General features: G+C 40.3%; 1 protein-coding gene across 1 annotated transcript in view; it reads right to left on the bottom strand.

Moving 5' to 3' along the window:
• PLA2R1 (phospholipase A2 receptor 1) overlaps positions 1-22,170 on the bottom strand; it is a 75,602-nt gene extending 53,432 nt beyond the window's left edge. Inside the window, exons 1-8 of the mRNA XM_089523036.1 lie at positions 22,065-22,170; positions 14,674-15,057; positions 11,661-11,834; positions 8,849-9,022; positions 8,195-8,308; positions 4,763-4,903; positions 1,643-1,831; positions 233-387 (exon numbers count right to left, since the gene is read on the bottom strand). Of these exons, the coding sequence (XP_089379162.1) occupies positions 233-387; positions 1,643-1,831; positions 4,763-4,903; positions 8,195-8,308; positions 8,849-9,022; positions 11,661-11,834; positions 14,674-15,057; positions 22,065-22,170 (1,437 nt within the window). The remainder of the gene's footprint in view (positions 1-232; positions 388-1,642; positions 1,832-4,762; positions 4,904-8,194; positions 8,309-8,848; positions 9,023-11,660; positions 11,835-14,673; positions 15,058-22,064) is intronic.
• Positions 22,171-23,295: the final 1,125 nt, after the last annotated feature.

Here is a 23,295-nt window from a genome sequence, read left to right as displayed (position 1 = left end):
AGCTTTAACTGCCATGGCTCAATGATACGGGATTTTTAGTTTTGTGAGATATTAAATTTTCTCTGTCACAGAGCTCTAGGGCCACAACAAACCATAAACTCCAGGATTCCATATGATGGGGCTATAACACTTAACACAGTGTCAAACTGCAGTCTGGCAGCAGCCAAAGAGATCAAAATTGACAACATAGGAAAATAAGTTTTTAAAAAAACAAAAACAAAAACAAACATACACTCTGAGCTGAAACACAAAATTGGCTTTTTCTCTTATCAATGTTTGGCTCTTGTTTGTGCCAGTAAGTGAAGGTGACTGAAGATCCATGAGACCACTCAAATTCAACTGGGCTCTTGGTACTCTTCAGACCGATCCACGTTTCTGTTACGTTTTCTGCAGTATACAATTAAAATCATTTTAAAATCAGATGGACAAATTAGGTAATCTATAACTAACAGTTTAATTCTGGAAAAAGAGCAGTTTGCACACTTTAGTCAGCCATGGAAGTTCTTTTTTCCTGCTAGGTGGATAATTAAATTGATCCTTGTTCAAAACATCTATTGATCCTGAATGATGAGAAGACTCATGACAGAATAAAAGAAGTAATTTTTCACACAATATATTTTAAATTATGAAATACAGCCCACCTGCCCCAGCTACAGACTTGCCACCTGTGGACCTAAGCATCTGCAGATGACCCCACCTCTTTACCCCATTAGCGGTGGTGTGCATGGTGCGCACATGGTGCGCTGCCATTAAAAACAATGGGAGTTGAAGCTCCACTGTTTATGGCATCTGCAGGAGAGTCTGGAATGTAACCCCTATGGATACCAAGGGCCAACTTTATGCTATCATAATTTTGTATTGGAGTCCAACCTGAATGGCTTTTAAGGGAGAATGGGAAAAAAATGATAGATTTTTTGGTATTGAAGGCAGTGTACTTCTCTGTACCAGGTGCCTGGGAACACAAGTGGGGAGTATCACTGCATTAATATCCTCCGAGTGGGATTCTAATTGGCATCTGTCTGGCTGCTATGTAAACAGAAATTTGGAGTAAACAGGCCTTTCCTCTGACCCAGAGGTTCTTCTCATGTTCTTAAGCGTACTGTTCTTTCCCTGGACCATTCAACAAATTTCTATTCTCTTTTACACTCTGTGAGCTTACACTGGTGTCAATATGGTGTTATCTCTCAGCAACTTAGCTGTAGAGGTAAATGCCCTAATGATTTGAGAACAACAGGAATTTTGCTGCTCTATTTAATCCTGCCCCCATATTTGATCACATGAATAGGCAACAGCATTGAATGTTCAGCTTTGGATGCACTACAGAATCTGGATGTGGTGGCTTTTCCTATATTCCTCCCATATACAGAAAACCTCTGTGGCTTCTTATCAAAATAGAATCCAGAACCATGTATTTTCCACAAAACAATTAAGTGGTGCTCCCTCTTTCCAGTGTGATGTGTACTTCCACATCAGAGGGTAGGTGATGGTCCAGATGACCCCACTTAGCTTCCAAGATCAGATTGGATCTGGTACCTTTAGGGTATATACACACAACAGCAATACACTTGTAGTTCTTTTAAAATGCAAACGGTCTATACTTTAAACATAATGTGCTTAATATAAACTAATTAAGAGAACTCACCATATTCAAGGAAGTTAATGAACATCTCTGTATCAGCTATAGAGGTTATGCTAATGAGAGTGCTATTATAATCCTGGCAGGAGAGTAAAGCTTCATCCCAGTTCTTTTCTTCTTTATGAAGTTTATAGCAATAATGATTATATGGATACCAATTATAATTGCAGACAGTAGGATAAAATTTCCATGAATCTTTTCAATTAAAACATATAAAAACAAAGCTAAGTAATAATAATAGTAATAGTAATAATAATAAATAACTTATTCTTGCATGACTTTTAGTATGATTGACTTTTACTTTGTTTTCTATTTTTTAAAAAATAAATATATAATCTACCAAAGAGTGAGTTAAAGTGCATAAAAATATGTGAATTTATAAATAAATTTATAAATGTGGCATATAAATGTATGCATTTAGACACATGCAAGAACAAAAAAAGAAAAATTGTCCTAACTTGGAGAAAATAAACTTTGAGAATTCGAGTCCAGATTGATCCAATGAATTCCTCCAACACTAAATAATAAATTAGAATTAAGGCCTGAATCATTTGTGGGCTTTATGGTAGCACAGGGACTATTCTAGTGGATCTATTTTTCACAGTACTGCATTAAGAGATATCCACTATAACTTTATGCAATGTACTTTTTGGTTAGTGCAATAGTTGCCAGTTCCCCCCACTCCCCTGATCCAATTAGTTAAACTGTCTCTGTCCTCCCTATGTAAGGTTTACTGAAATCAGCTTTCCTAAAGTCTAGAATGTGCGTCTGACTATGCCTGGCTTCTCCTTTCCACTGTATAACAAACTCCAGGAGAACATGATCACTCCCACCTAAGCAACCTTACCACTAACCCCATTAACCAGGTCATCCCTGTTGGTTAGGATCAAATCTAAAATAGCTGACTCCTTTGTTGCCTCCATCTTTTGGACAATATTATCTTCCAAGCAAGTGAGGAATTTGCTAGACCTTCCTTCAAGTATCAGAACAGTTGAAATCCTGATTTCGGGAGGAGGGAAGAGGAGGAGGAGGAATGAAAAGAAGTGAAAAGGGGGAAGAGGCAGGGAAGAAAAGGTAGCCCCTGCAGTGAGAGCGGTGAGGCTGGCTTCGTGGGGAGGGGCAAAGTGCCATTGTCCCCAATGGTGGCGTAGCTGCGTGGCCACATCACCATTGAATACTATGGGGCTTGAGCATCTGCTGATTTTGGTATCTGCAGAGGGTTCCGGAACGAATCCCCCACAGATACTGAGGGCCCACTGTAGTCAGTGAAACAGGACTCTGGGCTTCCCCCTCCAAAAGTCCTCCATTAAACATCCCCGAAAAGATCCCTGTTGGCCTGGCCTTTTCACCAAGCTCTGTCAGCAAGCTGAAGAGACAGAAGCTATAGCTATATAGAGAGCTACTGATTGCTAGCTCCTTCCCCAAGTCTCTGACTACTTGCCCTGTGAGCAAAAGCTCATTTAACCCCTTTAAAAAACAGTTAAAAAGTAACAGAGAACCCTCAAGTACAGCTCCCAGCTCACCTTCTGCTCTGTGCCCTGAGTCTTCCCTGACTGTGAAAATTTGTGCACCCTTAGGCGAATGCCTCTGGCAGCAGTTACAAACAGCTAGGCTGCTAGCTGCCCCCCAATGATTCACAAAAGCCCCACCACTCAGAACAAAAACTCTACAATCTAATCTGCAAATAATCAAATCTGCAAAAGTCAAAGCTGCAAAAGATGAGGGCAAACTGTATTTACTTCTGCAACAGAGGAGGAAGTGCTATGCAAGCAGAAGCTTCATTTCCATTAAATGAGATCAAGTGATTGTGAACATCCTTACCGTGCATCTTATTGGTGGACCCTGCGATATGCCCATTACTTTCTCCCATAGGGCAGGGCAGACTTCAAGCTTGCAAGCTCTACTTTTAAAAATTGTTTTTTTAGGACCCCAAAGTCCACCAAATGGAGCCAGGAGCAAAATGGTGGCTCAGGAAATGCATTGTGGCATTGAGCCAAGCACTAGGGGTGACCCGTGAATTACTACAGAACAGGGATTCTAACAATTTAATACAGACCCCAAATTTGCTACTGGTGAACAATTTGGATTAATGAGTGGATGGGCATTGGACTACACCAATCTTAGACCTGGCAGAATTATTTTTCTCCTACTGGAATTAATGGGGAGGGAAACATATGACAAACTGGGAAGCAGGAGTGGGAGGTGGGGAGAAAAAAAAGCTGCTTCTTCAACTTTAGAAATGTCAGTTCCTCTGCCAAAGTGTCACTCACCCATCTGCTCTCTGCACGTTTCCTTGTCCATGTACAGTGAAATCTTTCTATTGGTTTTAGAGAACTTATATTTAAACTACAAAGGCTAATGAATTCTTTCAAACAGCAAGAGATAGGAGAGCTGTTTGCTCTTTTGCAAACACTAATGACTTTAAATGCATGTTAAACTAACTTCATCTGAAGCTAAGCTTTACCTAGCCTTCCAAAGACCAAAATTGAAAGGAAAGACACCCATATGAAATGATCAGAACCAAAGGGTATATGAAAAACTACTTAACAGCAGGTAGCAGGAGATCTCTCATTATGGGCACAACCAGATTACAACTGGATGAACAGGAAAAAAAATGTATGCATTTATGTTCCATGGCAAGCCAAGATGGTTTTTTTAAAAAAAAACAAAACCACACTGAATAATAAAAAAATTACTTATATCCTAAAATACAGAATACCAACTTGGGAGCTCAGATATGTACTCTGAGCACCAGGCATGCAGCAAGTGCACTTTCATCATTCTTGAGTCATATGCAATGCAATTTCTTTTTCAAATATTCTTTTTCTAATCTCTAATCGTTTTTTCTTCAGAATGGCCAAGGAAGGATGCTTAGGTGTTCTACTGCCTTCAAAGATATCCTATTAATTTAAAAATAAGTGGAGCCTGAACTATGACTACCCAGGATACCAACTGAATATTCCTGTATTCAGCTGGTATCCTAATCATACCTAACAAATCCCAAATAGTCAGCCATATAACATCTGATACATCAAGATGTGGTATATATGTGGTCCTTTTTTAAAAAAAAACACAACTGAAACTAGGAATAAAAGTCACACAGATTGAATTATGATAGAGACTCACCAAATCCTTCATGCTTTGTAGCATTTAAATGTTTTTTGCATATGTATGGCAATCCAGATTCACACGGGTAACTTTGCCAGTCTTGCAATTTTGAATTTAATGCTTTACAATGATGTTGCCCTAGAGACCTGTCAGTGGGATCTGTAAGCATAATTTAATAACAGTACAATGTGTGTTCCAAAAGCATTCTGATATCTTATTCATCCTAAGCAATGTATGCCATGTCACCAAATTTCTCTATACCCAGAGCAGCAGCTTACCCTCCTTCCCAATAGTTGTCTATAAGCATATTCCTTTAAAACTGAATTTTCTTCTACCACTGTAGAAAGAATAAAATTTTGTGTCCAAACCTATCATGGTCTACATCTCACTGGCAGGGATTCCACAGAGTGCAAAAAGATCATCTGTAGACAAAACCATGTGACAGGGAGCCACCTTTAAAGAGAGCTACTGAATTGGTTGTTGTTGTGTGCCTTCAAGTCGTGTCTGATCTACTGCAACTCTAAGGCAGTCTTATAGTGGGGTTTTCCTGGCAAGACTTGTTCAGAGGAGGTTTGCCATTGCCTTCCCCTGAGGCTGAGAGCATGTGACTTGCCCAAGGCCAAGCTGGGAATTGAACCCTGGTCTCCAGAGTCTTAGTCCAACACTCAAACCACCATGCCACACTGGCTACTGAATTACTCAGCTTCAAATTAAATTTAGGAAGCTCTAGTCCTCCCTGCCCCCCCCCCACCCCCAATATATAATGTTATCCACAAAGCAAACAAGGTCTCCTGTACATGATACTACTTTTAAACCAGTTATGGCCATATGAGCATCTTGACAAAAGATCAGCCTACCCAAGTCTTAATCACAAGCAGACTTAGGGTCCAACTACACACTATGTCAAATATGTAATATACAACTGAGCTTCAATTTCTTTCTTCGTACTTTCAAGAAAGTATGTGCACGCCCCTGTTGCAGAGTGAGATATCTACCATGAATCTACTTCCTTCCAAAAGAAGCTAAAAGTTTGGAGAATACAATGATGTAAAATATGCTTTTTCCTTTATAAAAACAATACGGGTGGGGTGGGGTGAGGGGAAGAATTGGCAGAGTTTCACCACCCCCTGCCTCTGTCTGTATGGTCTTGATCCATATTGCAGCCCATGCATTTATTTGGTGTACAAGGTGCTACAATTATAAGATGGTATAATGTGCAATTACTTGGAAGCAAAATAAACAGAGTCCTAGAGGCATATGACATGTAGCATGTGGTTTGGCCATTAACTATAGGTAATTTGTACCTTGCTCCTTTTAGCCAAGGTGCTGATGGTGAAACACAAACATCAGCAACTAGGTCAGACATATACACATTTACAACCCATTTGTTGTTGTTGTTGTTGTTGTTAGCTGCCCTCAAATTGATTCCGACTCATGGCAACGCTGTGGATGAGATATCTCCCAGTATCCCTATTTTCTACTGCTCTGCTCAGGTATTGCAAGCCCATGGCTGTAACCTCCCTAATTGAGTCCATCCATCTGGTCTGTGGTCTTTCCCTCCTTTATCTATCTTCCCCTCCTGCCCTCTATCTTTCCTAGCATCATTGTTTTTTCTAGTGACCTGTGCCTTCTCATCTGGTCAAAACATGATAGCCTCAACTTGATCATCTTGGCTTCCAAGAATAATGTCTTTTTGGCTGTCCACAATATCCTAAGCACTCTTCTCCAGGACCACATTTCAAATGAGTTGATTGTATTTCTGTCTGCTTCCTCCACTGTTCCATTCTCACATTCATACATGGTGATTGAGAATACAATGACCTAGACAATTCTAACTTTAGTGCATAGTTTAATACTTAGATTCTTTAGGATCTTTTCTAGTTCTTTAATAGCTGCCCTTCCCATTCCCAGTCTTCTTATCTCTTGGCAGCAATCTCCATTCTGATCAATGTTTGTTCCAAAGTATAGAAAATCTATTTCTATTTTCTCATTGTTTAGGCTGAATTTATGTAGATCCTCCATGGTAATTATTTTTGTTTTTTTTAATATTCAGCAGCAAGCCTGCCTCTGTACTTTCTTCTTTTACCTTCAAAATCTTTTCTAGTTCTTTCATAGCTGTCCTTCCCATTCCCAGTCATCTTCTTATTTCTTGACGGCTGTCACTCTTCTAACCAGTGTTTGATCCTTGGTCCTAGGGAATTATTTAACTATTTCAATTTCCTCATTGTTTAGATTTAATTTATGTATTTCTTCTGTGGTTATTATTTTTGTTTTCTTCCTGTTTAGCATTAAACCTGCCTTTGCACTTTCATCTTTGACCTTCCTTATTATCTGTTCCAAGTCTGTGATGTCTTATGCCATCTTTAAGCCTTGAAAAAGCTGTATCAAGCTAAAATTTCATTTCATTTCATTTCTACGTTGCCCTTCTCCTAGAGGCGACTCACAAAAGGAAAATGCACCTTAAAACATCTACACTTACTCTGGGAAGGCTTTTGCTTTTAGGATATAAAAAAATTACAAAGAGTTCAGCATGAAGCTGGTCCTATGTATATCATGAAAATCTAGTAGTACCAAACCCTAAGTTTCCATGTCTCTCACTGCTCATATTAATTTCTTAGAATTCAACACAAACACAGCTGATGGTCCTAATCATTCATAATACGACACTGTGAAGAATATTTACAATGTTTGCTCTTGATATTACAGGGCCACAGAGACAGTTCCTCTTTAGCATGAGGGAAGACTTGCAAATCCATCCATATACCATTTCACATGTTCTAGGAATTTGCATTCATGATCTAAACCTTATTTGGTCCTAAATCACAGAACATAAAGAATTGTTCCTAGGGGTGTTAAAGCCCAAGAGAGGTGACCAGGAGGCCATGGAGAACATCACTAATGGTATCAACAGCAGCAAGACTTTTAAAAAAGTATATTTAAAAAGAAGAAGAGAAAAAGACACAATTACAGAGCAGGTCAGATGTGGTAAGCCACCATCTACCTTTCCCAAATCCTGAGATATTTGGATGTTCCCAGACACCAGCTGACTCATCCTTTCATTTGGCCCATCATGAATCATTCTGAATCTACAGTATCCTTCATACAAACAAAAGATGATTTAGGCCAGGAGTGTGGAGAGTGCAGCCTATGGGCCATATGCAGCCCACATGGTTTGTTTCTCAGTCCTCAAATCCCCCTCCCCTTTTAAATTTAAAAAATACCCAAACTGCAACAAAAATGTGACTTTCCTAATACCCCATAACTCTTCTCAGTCCCTGACTCTCCCTAAATTCATAGTAATCGGCCACATGATTTACATCAATGTCTTTCTCTAATCAGCATTGGCCAACTCTTTTGTCAGCTCTGCTCATATTTTAAGTTTAGTTGAAAAGGCCATAGGGTACTGTAATATATGGTGCTACAATATAGCTTTATGGAGGGTCTGGGTACCTGATCTCCAGTTCACCAATGCCAAAGGTGCTCCATCTGACCACAGCCAGCCAGCAGTTTCATCAAGCTGATTTAAGCCTGTCCACAATAGGACTTCTTTTGTACCCATGTGTTCTGTAATATTTAAAAAAAAAACACCAGATCAACAGTGTGATATTAACATGCCAATATAGTTTATCCCCATTAATAAGAATCTTGAGCTCTCACACTGGTGGAAGCATGCCTCTTCCCCACTCCCTGCCTACAGGAAATACTAGACATCTTCTAGGAGTACAAGTGCAAGCAATCTGCAACTATGGCTGCCAGAAGAGCTTGGCATAACATCTCTGTATTTTTCTTCTATGCTAGAAATATCTTTGTCCTCCTTGATGCCATGCAGGATAGCTGGAATAGCGACCTGGCTGGGAGTTCAAAACCACATTAGCCTGTGTTTTGTGCTATCCATTCTCCTCTTCTCCAGCATGGATGAGAGGAGGAAACAGGAAGCATCAGCTACCTACTTTAAACTAACCATGGTTTATTATGTCCAAAATGTTTGGTTTGTTTAAACTATGATTAAAAAAACAACCATTGGTTTATGATTCTGGCTTGACAGAATCCTGGCCTGATAGAATCAATGGAAGTTTTCACTTACCAGTGTGCAGTTAAACTTACCAATTAGATCAAAAATATATTTCTGTTCTGCCATATCTGTGATGCTTAGCAAATCTGCTCCTTGCCCCTGACATGCAACATGTGCCTCATTCCAGGAGAGAACAGAAAGGAGATTGAATTGGTAACAAATGTGAGTGTCTGCATTTATCTTCCAAAGAATGTCACAGCCAGACTCTGTGAGGAGAGGGTGGGGAAGGGGGGAAATCAGTTAAAACAGCATGATATTACAAAGCAATTAAGGAAGATAACACTCTAGCATATCAATCTAGCTTAATTAACACCAAAATGAACAAATGGAAAATGCTATGATGATGATATGATTACCAGTTCATTTTCAACATTCTGCTGTCAAAACTATATCAGGAAATAGGATGCACGCTGATTTTTGAAAAGGGAAAGAAAAACCAACTCCATGCACATATGACTAAACTACTCATGTCTTGCTAATGTCAAATAGTATTGCAAGTTTTAACTTTGAAACTAACAGTGACTTGAATTAGTAAGTAGGAATTAGTCCAGCTAAACACTTACCTCCCCACCTCTTCTTTCTCAATGTCTAATTATTTCGCTTATGTCTACAGACCAACAGACAAGCAAACAAAGTAAACAGATGGAGGTGCATATTAAAAAGAAGATTTTTTTTAAAAAAAATAAGTGGGTTACTATGTGATACCACAAGTGCAGGAATGAACTTTCAGATCAGCCTTCAGATTAGCAAACAATTTCAACAATTTCAGGAAACTGATAAAACTGTAAACAGCTGGGAAGTCGACTAGAAATTGATGGCAGTTTTCCAAGGGCAAAGATGGGGCATGTGTGGCTGGATTTAAACTTGCACCATCCCTCACCACTGGTTATGATGGCTCAGCCATTAGAGTAAAATTGGAGGGTGGCACATTACCCATTTCTGTCCTAGGGAATCTATATCTGGGATGTATTGTATGCCTTCTACAACTGCCTGAAATATCTTCAACCTTCTGTCTTTTAAATCTGCACTAGAAAGAGGCAGATTTCTACTATTTTACACTTTATGTGGCAATAAATTTGTTTACATTTAAACAACTGGGAATTTACTTTCTAAACCTAAATCTTTCTTATTTCATATGTTCGTTCTATTCTTCAAAAGGAGCTCACAAAGTATGTAACAAATAACACTATATTAAAATTCCAGATTATATTTTTAAAAATTAGAAAAGCAATAGGAATAGACCAACATTGCTCTTAACAGCAACAGCTAAAACTCAGCACCATAAAATTATTCAAGTTCAGATAGAAAGTCCTTAGGGATGTCCTAAAGGCCACAAACAAGGGGCAATACATATTTCCCTTGGGAGGGTATTCCAGAGCTGTCAGGCCATAACAGGGATCTCCTTTTCCTCATACTCATTGCCCTAACAACTTTCAATCGCAGATCAAAGAACAGGCCTTTGGTCACATTAAACATTGGGTATATGAGTCCTGACAATTGTTATTATGGTGCCATGTATCTTAAAATGAGATGTGACTAATTCTTAATCTTACTGGAAGCAGTTTTAAAAAAAATAGCAAACCATGAGAGTGTTCCTCTGCTTTTCCACCTCCTCTAATAGAACAGTCTTAAAGCATGAGCCCCAGTACAGACAGGCCAAAATAAAGCTGCTTCGGGTCACTTTGGAGGTATGCTGTTTAATGCATGCATCCTAAGAGGCCAGAAGCTGCACCAAAGCCACACTCTAGTCCTTAGGACTGGAGCGTGGCTTTGGCGCAGCTTCTGGCCTCTTAAGATGTGTGTGTCATTTACACAGCATACCTCCAAAGTGACCTGAAGCAGCTTTATTTTGGCCTGTCTGTACAGGCTCTTATATAACTAACTGGAGACGCACATTAGATTTGGAAAAAATTCAACTCAGAACGAAACTGGTCTGCTTCATTCCAGTACTGTTTCTTTCCAAAGTGAAACAGGCTTTCCACCCAAAGCTACCAGAATCAAAGCATGACCCCAAACAGGGTCTTGTGTGGGATGCATGATTCAGAAAGTGGGGGGAGAGGGAGACCAGCAAAATGTCTGTCTGCCTTGCTAGCTAGCTATCATTTCCTTTCTGTGAAAACTTCCAGGATGGTAGAGAGCAGAAGTGAGGAAGGCAGAGTGCCTGGCAGATCTTTCTTCAAATCTGATGGTTTGTTTTATCTCCCCTTTAGACCACTGCTCTGAAAATGACAGTAGAAACAGAGATATACTAGCCAAGCTTTAGATAGATATATATGCAATACTTTATGGAAAAGGATTCCTAAAAATAGGAGTGAGGAGAATGATTAATTGTTCCTGAATAGTTTAGGTATCCTTCTCCACTTTACAGTAATTTATATGAAACTGGCACACACCACAGAGAAGTAGCTGGACATGAAATCTACATTTTTAGGTGCAGAAGCTACAGATCTGAAAATCAGCTTCATGCTTATTCAACAGGGAAGTATAATGGCTTTGGAAACATGACCATCTCACAGGCCCATCTTTGCTCCACCTCAGAACCATACTTCTAAGTATTCATTGTGCTTTTAGCTTCTACCATTCATTAATTATTATTACTTTCACAATAAGAGGAGAGGCTTTTAATGTAATTCTACATAATTATTTTATCATTATTCAACAAAATAAACTTTAATTCTTCTCCCTGTTTAAGTTTTTTCCCCATTTCAATGATCTATGAAAATCTGCTTGTAGAATTACTCAGAATGAGTTCACTGCCGTATAAGAGACATAGAGTGCAAGAATGGAATGTCTTGACTGACATCTTGTAATTTCTTAACTTTGTTGAAGAATACTACCACATACCTGAACTTGGGCAAAGTCCCCATTTTTCATCTTGTTCATACTGACTTGTTGTGGCACACCATGGATATCCATTTTCTCTAGCATCTCTGATACATTCATAGTGCCATTTGTTGTTGTATTTAAATGGAAAGACACAGGGCAAACCAAAGGAATTTCCCAACTGGGTGTATGTTTCTGAATGGAATAAAATGCTGGAGATAAATTACTTGGAAAGAGACTAAAAAACAATAAAACTCCTTACTTTGTATTATGCAATATGCAAGCATACATACTAATAATAATCTGATTGTACAACAGTCCCATGGATCTACACACATGGAAGGAAGCTCCTGTAAAATCACTGGTTCATTTCATAATGGAAACAGTCAGATATCACAGGTAAAATGATTACACATAGTGCAATGGTCCCTATCCATCACTCATTTAATAACAGTATCATCAAACTGATTTCAGATAACTCATGGGTGGGCCCCAATGCAAGTGGAGTATATTTGCAGCCATTCCTAAACTGACAGATGGAATATCTGAAAAATCAAGAGATATAATGTGCATGGATGCATAAGTACAGAAATGTGAACATTATGATTGATTCATAAATAGATTTGTGATTGTGAATACAATGTTGCCTGACACAAATCTCAGGACTGCTGACAGGAGCACCATATGATCCCAATGATCATGGGGCTTATCATGAATTACACATAGGCAGATGGACGGCGATGACAGTGGGAGTCCTTTAAAATTAGCAGGTTAAACATTTTTTTAAAGAGCAACAGATTTTTTTTCTAAGCAGAATTAGTATTTATGAAAAATGTCACACTGATAGAGAGTGAAAGCCTTTGTTGCAAACAAAGCTCACAATTGATAATACTGGTCCCACAAAGATTCTAAAAACTGAGATCCATAGCTAGAATGTTTCTACAAATGACATTCCCCAGCCCAATTACTGTATGTGAGAATGGCTGCTTTCAAGCCAGATATAACACAATTTTGCTTTGAAGCCAGATGTGATTTTGTAGAAATCATTCCTTGCTATGACAAGTCTCATAAAGGAGAGTTTTCCTTCCAGTGACTCTAGAGAACAATGTACATGTTTCCTTTCAAGTGAGACATTATCATGTTGGAAGAGTTAAGGAATGCTGGCTTGCAAGCAGATGCAGATCTTACACATTTGATTATTGTAGAACCGCCTTGTAAATAAAAATTATAATGTGGTATGTACACCTGATAGACAGTTTGCTTCATCACTCATAGTGCTATCTGACTTCTATAGTGATTATGGGTCCAATGTTCTCTCTCTCTCTCTCTCTCTCTCTCCAGATCCAGAAAAAATCTGCATTACACTACTTCATCTAGTTGTGCTGGAACAGAGAAATGGAAGAATCATCCGAGTCCAAGGCTTTGCATGGTGCCTCTCTGCTGATGTATGTAGGACCATCACCATGGGTCAATCTAAACCATAGCAATAATGCAGTTTGACACCACTTTAACTGCTGTGGCTCCATTGTACAGAATCCTGGGATTTGTAATTCTCTGAGGAACTAGCACTCTGGCAGAAAAGGCTATGACTGGTCAAACTACAAATCCCAGGATTTCATAGGATGGAGCTACAGCACTTAAAGAGGTGTCAAAGTGCATTATTTCTACAGTGTAGATACATCTTATGTTTCCATCATTTCTTTTATTAGTGAGACAATGTGGTGTAGATTTTTAAGTGTTGGATTAGGATTCTGGGAGACCAGGGCTTGAGTCCCCACTCAGTCATGGAAACCCATTGGGTAACCTTGAACAAGTCATACTCTCTCAGCCTCAGAAGACGGCAAAGGCAAACCCCCTTTGAAAGAATGTTGTCAAGAAAATTCTATGACAGACTCGCCTTAGTGTCCTCATTTGTTGGAAACGACTTAAAGGTACACAACAAACAATCCCAATCTATGTCATGAGATCTCAGGTTAGAATTCAGGCAAATTAGATTTGAGTAATTTAAACAAACAGACAGACAGACCGACAGACTAAAAGTAAATTAAGCAATGAAGTAAGTTAAAATCAGGTTAAAAACATTAAAACAGTTTAAAACCGTGTACAAGAATATTTTGGAATAATTCAGTTAGGCCCCAAAGGTTTTAATAAAGAGCAATGTTTTTGTTTTGCCTGAAATAAAGTCTGCATTGGTGACAGTTAGGCCTAAAAGTGTGCCACAGCTGAGAAGGTCTGCCCTCACTGTTGGGACACAGAGGAGGGTCTCTACAGCATATATAGGGAAAGGCATTCCTTCACATTTTGAGGTTTCAAGATTTTTGGTTTTGAGGTTGCAAGGTTTTTGGTTTGTCAGATCCTGGCTGCTTTTGCTGATGTGCATGAAGAAAAGTACAGAACATTTATGGATTTGCTTGTACATGTTAAAATTACTAAACTTCTGACGTAGCATGTAGGCTCCTTTATTTATAGCTATTTTTTAAAAAAAAAACATTTGAACTATTCATCATGCGAATATAATTAGCAAATGGTGCCTTTTCTGTTTGTTTGTTTGTTTGTTTGTTGTTTATAGCTAAGTGGTTCATAACTATGAATACAAGGGCATATCTGAGAAATGGGATCACCTCTAAAGAAAGCTCAATTTGTTACTAAAATACTTTCAAAGTTGCAGTAACTTAAATTTATCCTTATAAAAACCAAGCAGTAAGCTACAGCTGTAAAAGGCTCTATTTAACAGTCTGTCAAATATGGAGCCTGTACAAAATAAAGGCCAAAATAAAGCTGCTTCGGGTCTCTTTGGAGGTATGCTGTTTAAATGACACATGCCTCCTAAGAGGCTGGAAGTCGTGCCAAAGTCATGCTCCAGTCCTAAGGAATGGAACACAGTTTTGGTGCAGCTTCTGGCCTCTTAAGATGCATGTGTCATTTAAACAGCATACCTCCAAAGAAACCTGAAGCAGCTTTATTTTGGCCTGTCTGTACTAGCCCCTAGTTTGTAATATGAATGGAACAGACAGAAAACTGGTATTTGTTTTACCTTTAAATGCATTTTCACAAAGATTTGCATCAGGTGACATGAATTGCTTCCACCCATGGTTGGAAATTCTTTTTGCCACAATAAATTTGCCACTTTCAACGGCTAGTTTATACTTTGAGGCACCCACCAATCCCTTCCCTTGGCAGTTCCACCATAGCAGATGGTGAGCTGAATTGCATTCAGACATGATCAGTGGCTGCTCCTGGTTACTGATGTTGAGGCCCAGGCAAGTGCTTCTCCCAATGTTGAAAAGGTGCTGTGTAGAACCCCATTTCCACAACATGTATTTGGAAAACTGACTGCAATCTTCAAGGATGAGCTTGGATGTTTCAGCTTTAACACACATGTTGAAGTAGTCATTTTGGATAATAAAGATCCCCTTTTCTAAGACAAAAAAAATCAATTTCAATTAATTATTGATTATCAGTCATATATAGAAAAAGTATTTGTGCATAAATATGTTCTAACATAAAGGAGAACTGCCTTACCTACCAATGACTTTTCCAAGGCCATTTTTACTGCATTTTCCACTGACCCTGGGTTAACCATTTATTTAAAAATGTATTAGCTGATTGTGCAAAGAAAACCCCCAAGAAAGCAAGCATACTGCCATGAAAGCACAATAGAGTGGACAATTCTGGATAGTGGAGGTACAAGCAGATGAACTTAAAATGGAGACATTTCTTGCATTAATTCCACTGTGAACATAATCAGAGGGAAACAAAGAAAAATGTTTTCTTTACTTCTGTAGCTCCTGCTTGTTCTAGCCACTGAAAACAAAATACAGTAAGACTCTGCCCTGTAAAAGAACAAACTCAGCACAACTTTTGGATTTTACAAAAACTCTGAACCAGTTGATTGAAGCAATAGCCAAATGCATTATCCTTCAGAGGACACAGGACTTCCCAAGAAGACAAATGTCACTCACCTGCTCTCATGTCATCCCTGAAATGACATCAATGAGGTGATTGGGTGAATAATCCCTTTGAGCTTGTCCCCTTGGTAGTGACTGGCCACCAGTGGAAACCATCTTAATAAGTCTTGGAAGTATCTGTGACTTAGCAAATCTTGGTGACTAAAACATATAGATGTTGCTGTTCTTAGCCACGGAAATAAGATTTGCATTCTGGTGTACTATTGGTCAGGCTCCTTTTCCCATCTGCAGCCATGTTTGCACTCTTGGGGACAATGGTGTTTATCACACAGAGGTTTTTGCAGCTCAGATCCGGGGTGACTCCTGGTTCAGCTATGCGAATTCACGTTGTAATGTGAATGTTTTATCACACCTAGTTGCCTTCCGTTGCCCTTCTGAATCGAGGGGGAATCGAATCCAAGGCAAGTCACGTGATGTGGATTCAAGCAAAGTGGAGTGAGTGCAAATTGTATTGCCACACCGGTGGGATTCAACTATTCGAATCTGTACCCTTGCGCATGCTCAGTGGGGGTCTGAATACAACCTGACCTTGTACGTTTCCGTGGTGAAAAGGGGCCCAAGTTCTTGTTCCCTGTTTTGCGTAATTGCGTGAATATTTGTCTTGTGAATATTTCTGTCTTCTTCATCCCCCTTTTTTATTTTCCCTTCCATTTCATCAATTTCAACACACAAACACATATATATAGACAGATAGATATACATACATATCTGTATATTCACATTCACACACATACACACCTACAAAAAATGATCTGCCCTGAAAGTTGCCCTGAAAGTGAAAGGACCACTGAAAGGAAATGGGGGGAAATTGCAGTGCTGCATCATGGGAAATTTGCAACCTCGAGGTTTGCGGTAGCGTACGAGAGCAGAAGCAAAGTTGCATTCCACACCAGACCAATTCGGAGTGAAATCGAAGTGAGCTTGAAAGCGAATTCTGTGAATTCACTTTTTTCCGAATTCATAAAAATGAGTCACTTTGGATTCACTGCGGAAGCGCAACAGAAGGAGCTCCCATAGAAAGGAATCGTGTCTGATAGCACATTCACATGAATTCCCATCGTTGGACCTGCAGTCATATTGGATCTGAGCTGCAAAAAGCTGCAAAAACCTCTGTTGTGAGCTAATATTTCTACTGCTGACGCTGTTTTTAGAGTGCTTGTAGACCAGGCTTTTATCATGCAATTATCTTGTCCAGGAACACTCCCTCTCCCTTTAAGGCTCATCACAGGCAAGCAGTCTGTTATTAATTTTGCCTACTGTATTTTCTGGCATATAAGACTACTTTTTAACCCAGGAAAATCTTCTTAAAAGTCGGGGGTCATCTTATAGAGCAGGTGCTGAAACTTCCGAGCCGGACTGAAGAATCTGCGGTCACCGCATATGGTGGGGGGAGCTCAAAAACTGTGTTTGCACTACCACTCTGATAGTCTTGGAGACAGGGAGGGCTGGGCAGGCAGGGAGAGCTGACCAATCCAAGCAGGCTTTGTATACAACAAGTTTTCCTAAGTACCTGCATGTCATAAGCATTTGAATTAAAATTACAACATTGAAATAAAATCTGATGTTTTTAAAAATTTTATTTGGTGTGCGTTGGAAGAGGGGTAGTCTTGTACAGCGTGGTCCAATTTGCTTAATCACTTCGTGGAGGGACAACTGCCACCAACTTGTCTCAAGAAGAGCTCAAGCCCTCCTTTCAGAATCCATGACCTTGACGCATTCATTGGATTTTAAACTGTGAGCAGGGAAAAGTCAATACAATCAAAGTCCACTTATAATCCTTCCTTGTTTTCCTATTGCTTCTTCCATCTTTTCCTTTCTAAAACATGCCTTTTCATTGGCAATGCTAGGAGCTATCTAGCTTGAAGCACTGGTACTTAGCATGACCAAAGAAGGGCTAGCCATTTTAAGGCTCATTCCCGCTTACATTTAAACCAGTTTGGGCTTTGCCTTTGTTCTGTGTTGGTAAATTGGTTCCAAAAAGTCCATCGTTCCCACTATGAAAGTGGGTCTTTTCATTATGTCCTTGTAATTGCTTCTTTTTTGGCACAATTGTTATCCCCACCAGTTTGCACTGCTTCAAAATGCATGTCAATCATCTGTACGTCATCAGTGACATAAGTGGCAGCTCTGGGTGGGGGGAGGGTGCTGACAGGCACTGGGCCTATTGACTGGGCATCACTCAGGAGGTGCTTCCCGCAAAGAGGTCCTCAGAAGCACAGTGCTAAAACCCTCAAACGACTTCATGGCATTTTAATAGATTTTTTAAAAATAAACTGATTGAAGATTAGATTCATTGGTTTTGCAAAATCAATGAATCGAATCTTCCATGAATTTTATTTTATTTTTTAAAAAATGCACCCATAGGTCACACCACAAGCACAAAGGGGGGGGGGGGAGGATGATGGATCTACCAAAAACTGAAGAGGGATGGTAAACACCCCTCTGCCATTAGTCCCTCCCCTCTAGCATGATGCAATTCAGATCCGTCATTCCCACTTGTTGAACACGCTCCAGAATCGATTCTTTCCAAAAGAACCACCAAAGAACTAGTGTCAGGAAAGAGCAGGTTTTCTGTGTTTGCCTCGCTTCATTGCGATTGAAACTGATCACACTAGGATCAGAACTGGTTTCAAATCGGAACAACGGTCATATAAACCGATCATCAATTTGCTTTAAAGCATAGTGGTAACGAGCCCTTAGTCTCTTCCGGTAAGAAGGCCAAAACCAAAAATAAACCAAACCAAATCAAACCACAAGGGTCTTGTGGCACCAGAAAGACTAACAAAATTACTGTTGCGTAAGATTTTTGTGGATTTACTTATTGATTATAGTATTTTTATCTTGCCCTTTTATCATAAAATATCAGGATACAAAATAGATAGATATAAACAGATTAAACAAGTCCAGAAATAAATTAAACATGACAAAAACATACTGAGCAATGCAAAAAAATTTAAACAGCTTAAAAAGGCTAAGAAAATTTTTAAAACCGATGAACATGCTTAAAATTAAATTAGGCACCAAAGGCTTTAATTAAAAAAAACATGTCTTGAACTGAGACTGAGAAGAAACCTTAAAATCCATATCCGTCAACATTTTTCATGTAAAACCAGGCCATATGGAGCCAAGCAACACTAGAGAATAATCAAGATAGAGACAGAATTCAAAGACATAGCCATGTTAGTCTGGAAAATAAGTACTGTATGCAAAGGGAACTTGTAGCACCTTTGAGACTAAGGAGCTCGACAGACTGGCAGCTTGTTTATTTATTTATTTATGGTATTTATATCCTGCCCTTCAGCCCTAAAGGCTCTCAGAGTGACTTACAATTATTATTATTTTTAATTAGATGGTCCTCTGCCCTCAGGCTTACAATCTAAAAAGACATGACACAAAAGGAGAAGGGAATGGTGGTGGGGAATGGGATCAGGTCCAGCAGTTCTTCTCTCCCTCTGAGGCCTGGACCAAGGCAGATTGATTAGAGGGAGGGCTCTGCTTCTTAATAGAGGTCAGTCCCAATGGCATTGGGCCTGTCTTTTCACTCCCTCCCACGCCAAAAGATGACAGTTGGGAAGGAGGGAGGGCTCTTCTTCTTATCCTGCCCTTTTGAATTGTAAGTTTATGCCAGCCTGCGTGTGTGGTAGGGCTGCGGTAGGGCTGAGCGTTCACACGCTCCAAGCCTTTTTTTCTCCACCGGGCATCATTATGGCATGCGTCCATCCAGACGGTGCTCGCCATGATGATGTCCCTTGTGTGTAGCACTCAAACAGCGCTGCGCAGAAGAACCGTTATAAGGCCACCCCGCAGCACTTATGGCGCCCCTTCTATGGCGCAAAAAGGAGCCCCTTTTTGGGGCATCTTTTTGCTCCATGCTCAGGCAGCGGCATGTGGTTGCCATGGCCTGCTTCCAATCTGTACAGCCTATAATTGAAAGAGAGAAGTTGGTAGCATGAGCCTACACCCGCAGATGTATGTTTCCAAACTTCTTTCTTTCAGTTAATCTCAAAGGTACTACAAGATCTCTTTGTAAGATGGAAATAATTATTACTGAAGAGAGGCAGACAAGCTAGGACAGGCTGCAGCAGCTTGCTTTTGCCTGAGCCTACTGGGAAAGGCATGATTCTGTCCCCTCTTTTCATCTCTCTCCTGTTGAGTTCATTGAGTGCAAACTACTTTTGCACTTTGAACTCAGTTTGCAATAATTAAAGTAAACTGTGGACAAAGGGGGGGGGCATGAGAAAAGAGAGAAGCTGGAACATTTTTATACAGCTAAAAAAGTGGGGCAGCAGGGGATTTATCTGGACCGTCCCTGCCAAATCAGGAAAGGTTGCAGGTATGTCATTCCTAATTAAGTGTAAAAACAAACAAACAAAAAAAACCCAAATCCATGGATAGGCCTATTGGCCATATAGCAATGTACAATACACTGGGCCCTTGGTATCTGATGCGGTTTGGTTCCAGGTCCCCCCCACAGATACCAAAATCTGTGGATGCTCAAGTCCCATTCTATGCAGTGGTTTAGTAAAATAGTGCCCCTTCTATAAAATAGCAAAATCAAAGTTTGTCTTTTGGTATTTATGTATATTTAAAATATTTCCAAGCTGTTGAATCTGTGGATATAGAGGGCTGACTGTATCATCCAAACCCCACAAAACAGTGAAACATTTACTGGGCCAACCAAAATGCACAGAATACATGTTGCAAGCTTTCAAGCTTCTACTAGGCCCGTTCTACACGAGCCTTTGCCACGCCCCCAGTACGTCTTAGGGGTTGGCCAAGGACACAGCGTCCAATCAGGCCTCACCCCTAGGACGTACTGGGTATGTCAAAATGGTGGCGCCCTATACACATGGGCGCTGCCATTTTGACATTGCGGACACTTAGCGTCCGCACTTCACGGCGTGTTAATGATGCCACAAGTGCGCCATTGGCACCTTGTGGCGTCATAACTGCACCGCAAAAAGAACCCGCTTTTTGCGGGTTCTTTTTGCTGCGCCAGGGAATCGTGCAGTTTGTCTGCTGCAGTTCCCTGGCACAGCAAACACAGGCGCTAGCAGAGTAACCTAGTTAAGCTTGTATTTATTTATTTATTTATTTATTTATTTATTTATTTATTTTTATCCCGCCTTTCTCCCAAAGTGGGACCCAAGGCGGCTAACATACATAAAACACAATTAAAATTGTACAATTAAAATCGTAAAAATATAAAACATAATGTACTCATTAAGATATTGTACCAATTAAGCAGGAGCCAGTTTGGCATCATGGTTTGAGTGTTAGACTATGGCCCATACAGACAGGCCAAAATAAAGCTGCTTCGGGTCACTTTGGAGGAATGCATAATTTAAACAGCATATTTCCAAAGTGACTCGAAGCAGCTTTATTATGGCCTGTCTATATGGGGCCTATGTCTCTGGAGACCAGGGTTTGATTCCCAGCTTGGCCATGAAACCCACTGTGGGTTGTTGTTTCAGATGTTATATATTCAAAACACGTTCAAGATATGCAGAGTTTAATCCCAAATTATCCCAAGTTTATTTGCATTGGTTATTCACACAGTCGACAATGCGAATCTTTTTTAAAAACTTGGGGGGGGGGGAACCCCAAATCCATTATCCTGGTTAAGTGGGATTTCTGGTAGCCCCCTCCCAAACAAAAACTATGGAGACCATCACATGGGGAAAATCAGGGGATTAAAAAGGCATTTTCCCGGGAAAGTTGTGCGATCGCGGCAAAGATTTTCAGACAACATCTCAATATAAGAGGACTTATCATGGGAAGAACCAGGAATAATCCAGCAACATACCATTCATGGGATTTTTCTGTGAATGGTTTGTTGCTGGAGCATTCCTGGTTCTTCCTGGGATAAGTCCTCTCAAATCGCAATGTGTATGAAAATCTTGACTGTGATCATGCGACTTTCCTGGGAAAATGCCTTTTGAATCCCCTGATTTCCCCCCATGTGATAGTCTCCTTAATAGGGTGCATTTGGGATGCATGTGATTAATCCTGGACTATTTGCACCATCTGAATAGGGCCTGGGTGTCCTTGGGCAGGTCACACACTCTCAGCCTCAGGGGAAAGCAATGGCAAAGCCCCTCTGGACTACTCTTGCCAAGAAAACCCCAGGAAGGAGTCACCTTAGGGTCGTCATAAGTCTTGAAGGCACACAACAACAACAACAACAACAACAACAACAACATGGTACCATTCCTAGTTGAGTGTGTTCATTATTGCAGCCCAGGAGGTACTGGAGAGAAAGCAAGGAGAGAGAGAGAAAGTTAGTAGGGATCTTGAGGACTGACTTTGTCTGAGAATCTGATAGTAACAAGAAAGAGGGGGGAAATACAAACACGAGCCCTGAGTAAGAGGGAGAGAAAGAGAAAGAGACAAAGGGGAAGCCAGCCAGCCAGCCACCCTCCCTCCCTTCCTGCAAAGCTGGGTCCAGCTGACTTACTCCAGAGGTCCGCCGTCCAAGCCAGAAGCTCCTCTTCAGCCAAGTTGGAGCAAGTTAGGAGCAGCAGGGAGCAAGCGAGGGGCTGGAAGCACTTCACAGGAACCATCTCCTCAGAGGTTCAGCTCTCCCCTGAGCAAAAGACAACAACAACAACCACAACAACACCCTTCCCTGTAGAGTTGGCAGGAGAACCACATCCCCCTGCGAGGGAGACAATGCAGGAGCAGCTCTTTCTGGAGAGAAGGGAACTTCGGCCAAGAGAAGACCCTCCTCTCCAGCCCCTCAGAGGAAGGGGGGCAAGAGGGAGGCGTTCCCCTCCATTTACTCCCTTGTTGCTGCTGTTGTTGGGTGCCTTCAAGGCTTGTACCTCTGTGTGTGTTTGTGTTGTGTGCCTTCGCGTCCTTTCCAATTTATGGCGACCCTAAGGCGTTGAATGTATCCTAGGATTTCCTTGGCAAGCTTTTTCAGAGGAATTTTGCCATTGCCATCCTCTGAGGAGGCTGAGAGAGTGTGACTTGCTCAAGGTCACCCAGTGGGTTTCCAAACTGAGCTCGGATTTGAACCATGGTCTCCAGAGCCTTAGTCCAACGTTCAAACCACTATCACAGGCTGGCTCTCTATTCCTTCTACTCTCACCCTCAACTTTATTATTATTATTATTATTATTATTATTGCCGTGGCCATCCTCTGAGGCTGAGAGAGTGTGACCCACCCAGTGGGTTTCTGTGGCTGAGCTTGGTCTCCAGAGTCCTAGTCCAATGCTCAAACCACTGTGACAGGCTGGCTCTCTATTCCATCTATTCCCCCTCCAATTTATTATTATTATTATTATTATTATTATTATTATTATTATTATTTCCATGGCCATCCTCTGAAGCTGAGAGAGTGTGGGTTTCCATGGCTGAGTTGGGATGTGAACCCTGGTCTCCAGAGTCCTAGTCCAATGCTCAAACCACTATGGCAGGCTACTCCACCTACTCCCACCCTCCACTTTATTATTATCAATAATAATAACAATAATAACAACATAAAATTTAATAATAATAATAATAATAATTTTATTTGCATATATCCCACCTTTCTCCCAATATTGGGACTCAACAAGGCAGCTCACAGCCAGTTTAAAGCAATGCATTTCTTTTTAATGTGTTGCTTTAGAAAATTATGAATATAATTTTTTAAAAATAATAATTTACTATTATTTTATTTACTTATCCATTGAGCTTGAGTG

The sequence above is a fragment of the Sceloporus occidentalis genome, unplaced genomic scaffold (genome assembly GCF_023333645.1).
Source record: "Sceloporus occidentalis isolate IW3139 unplaced genomic scaffold, rSceOcc1.0.p SCAF_4, whole genome shotgun sequence".
NCBI lineage: Eukaryota > Metazoa > Chordata > Lepidosauria > Squamata > Phrynosomatidae > Sceloporus > Sceloporus occidentalis.
This window is presented reverse-complemented; position numbering and strand designations above follow the sequence as displayed.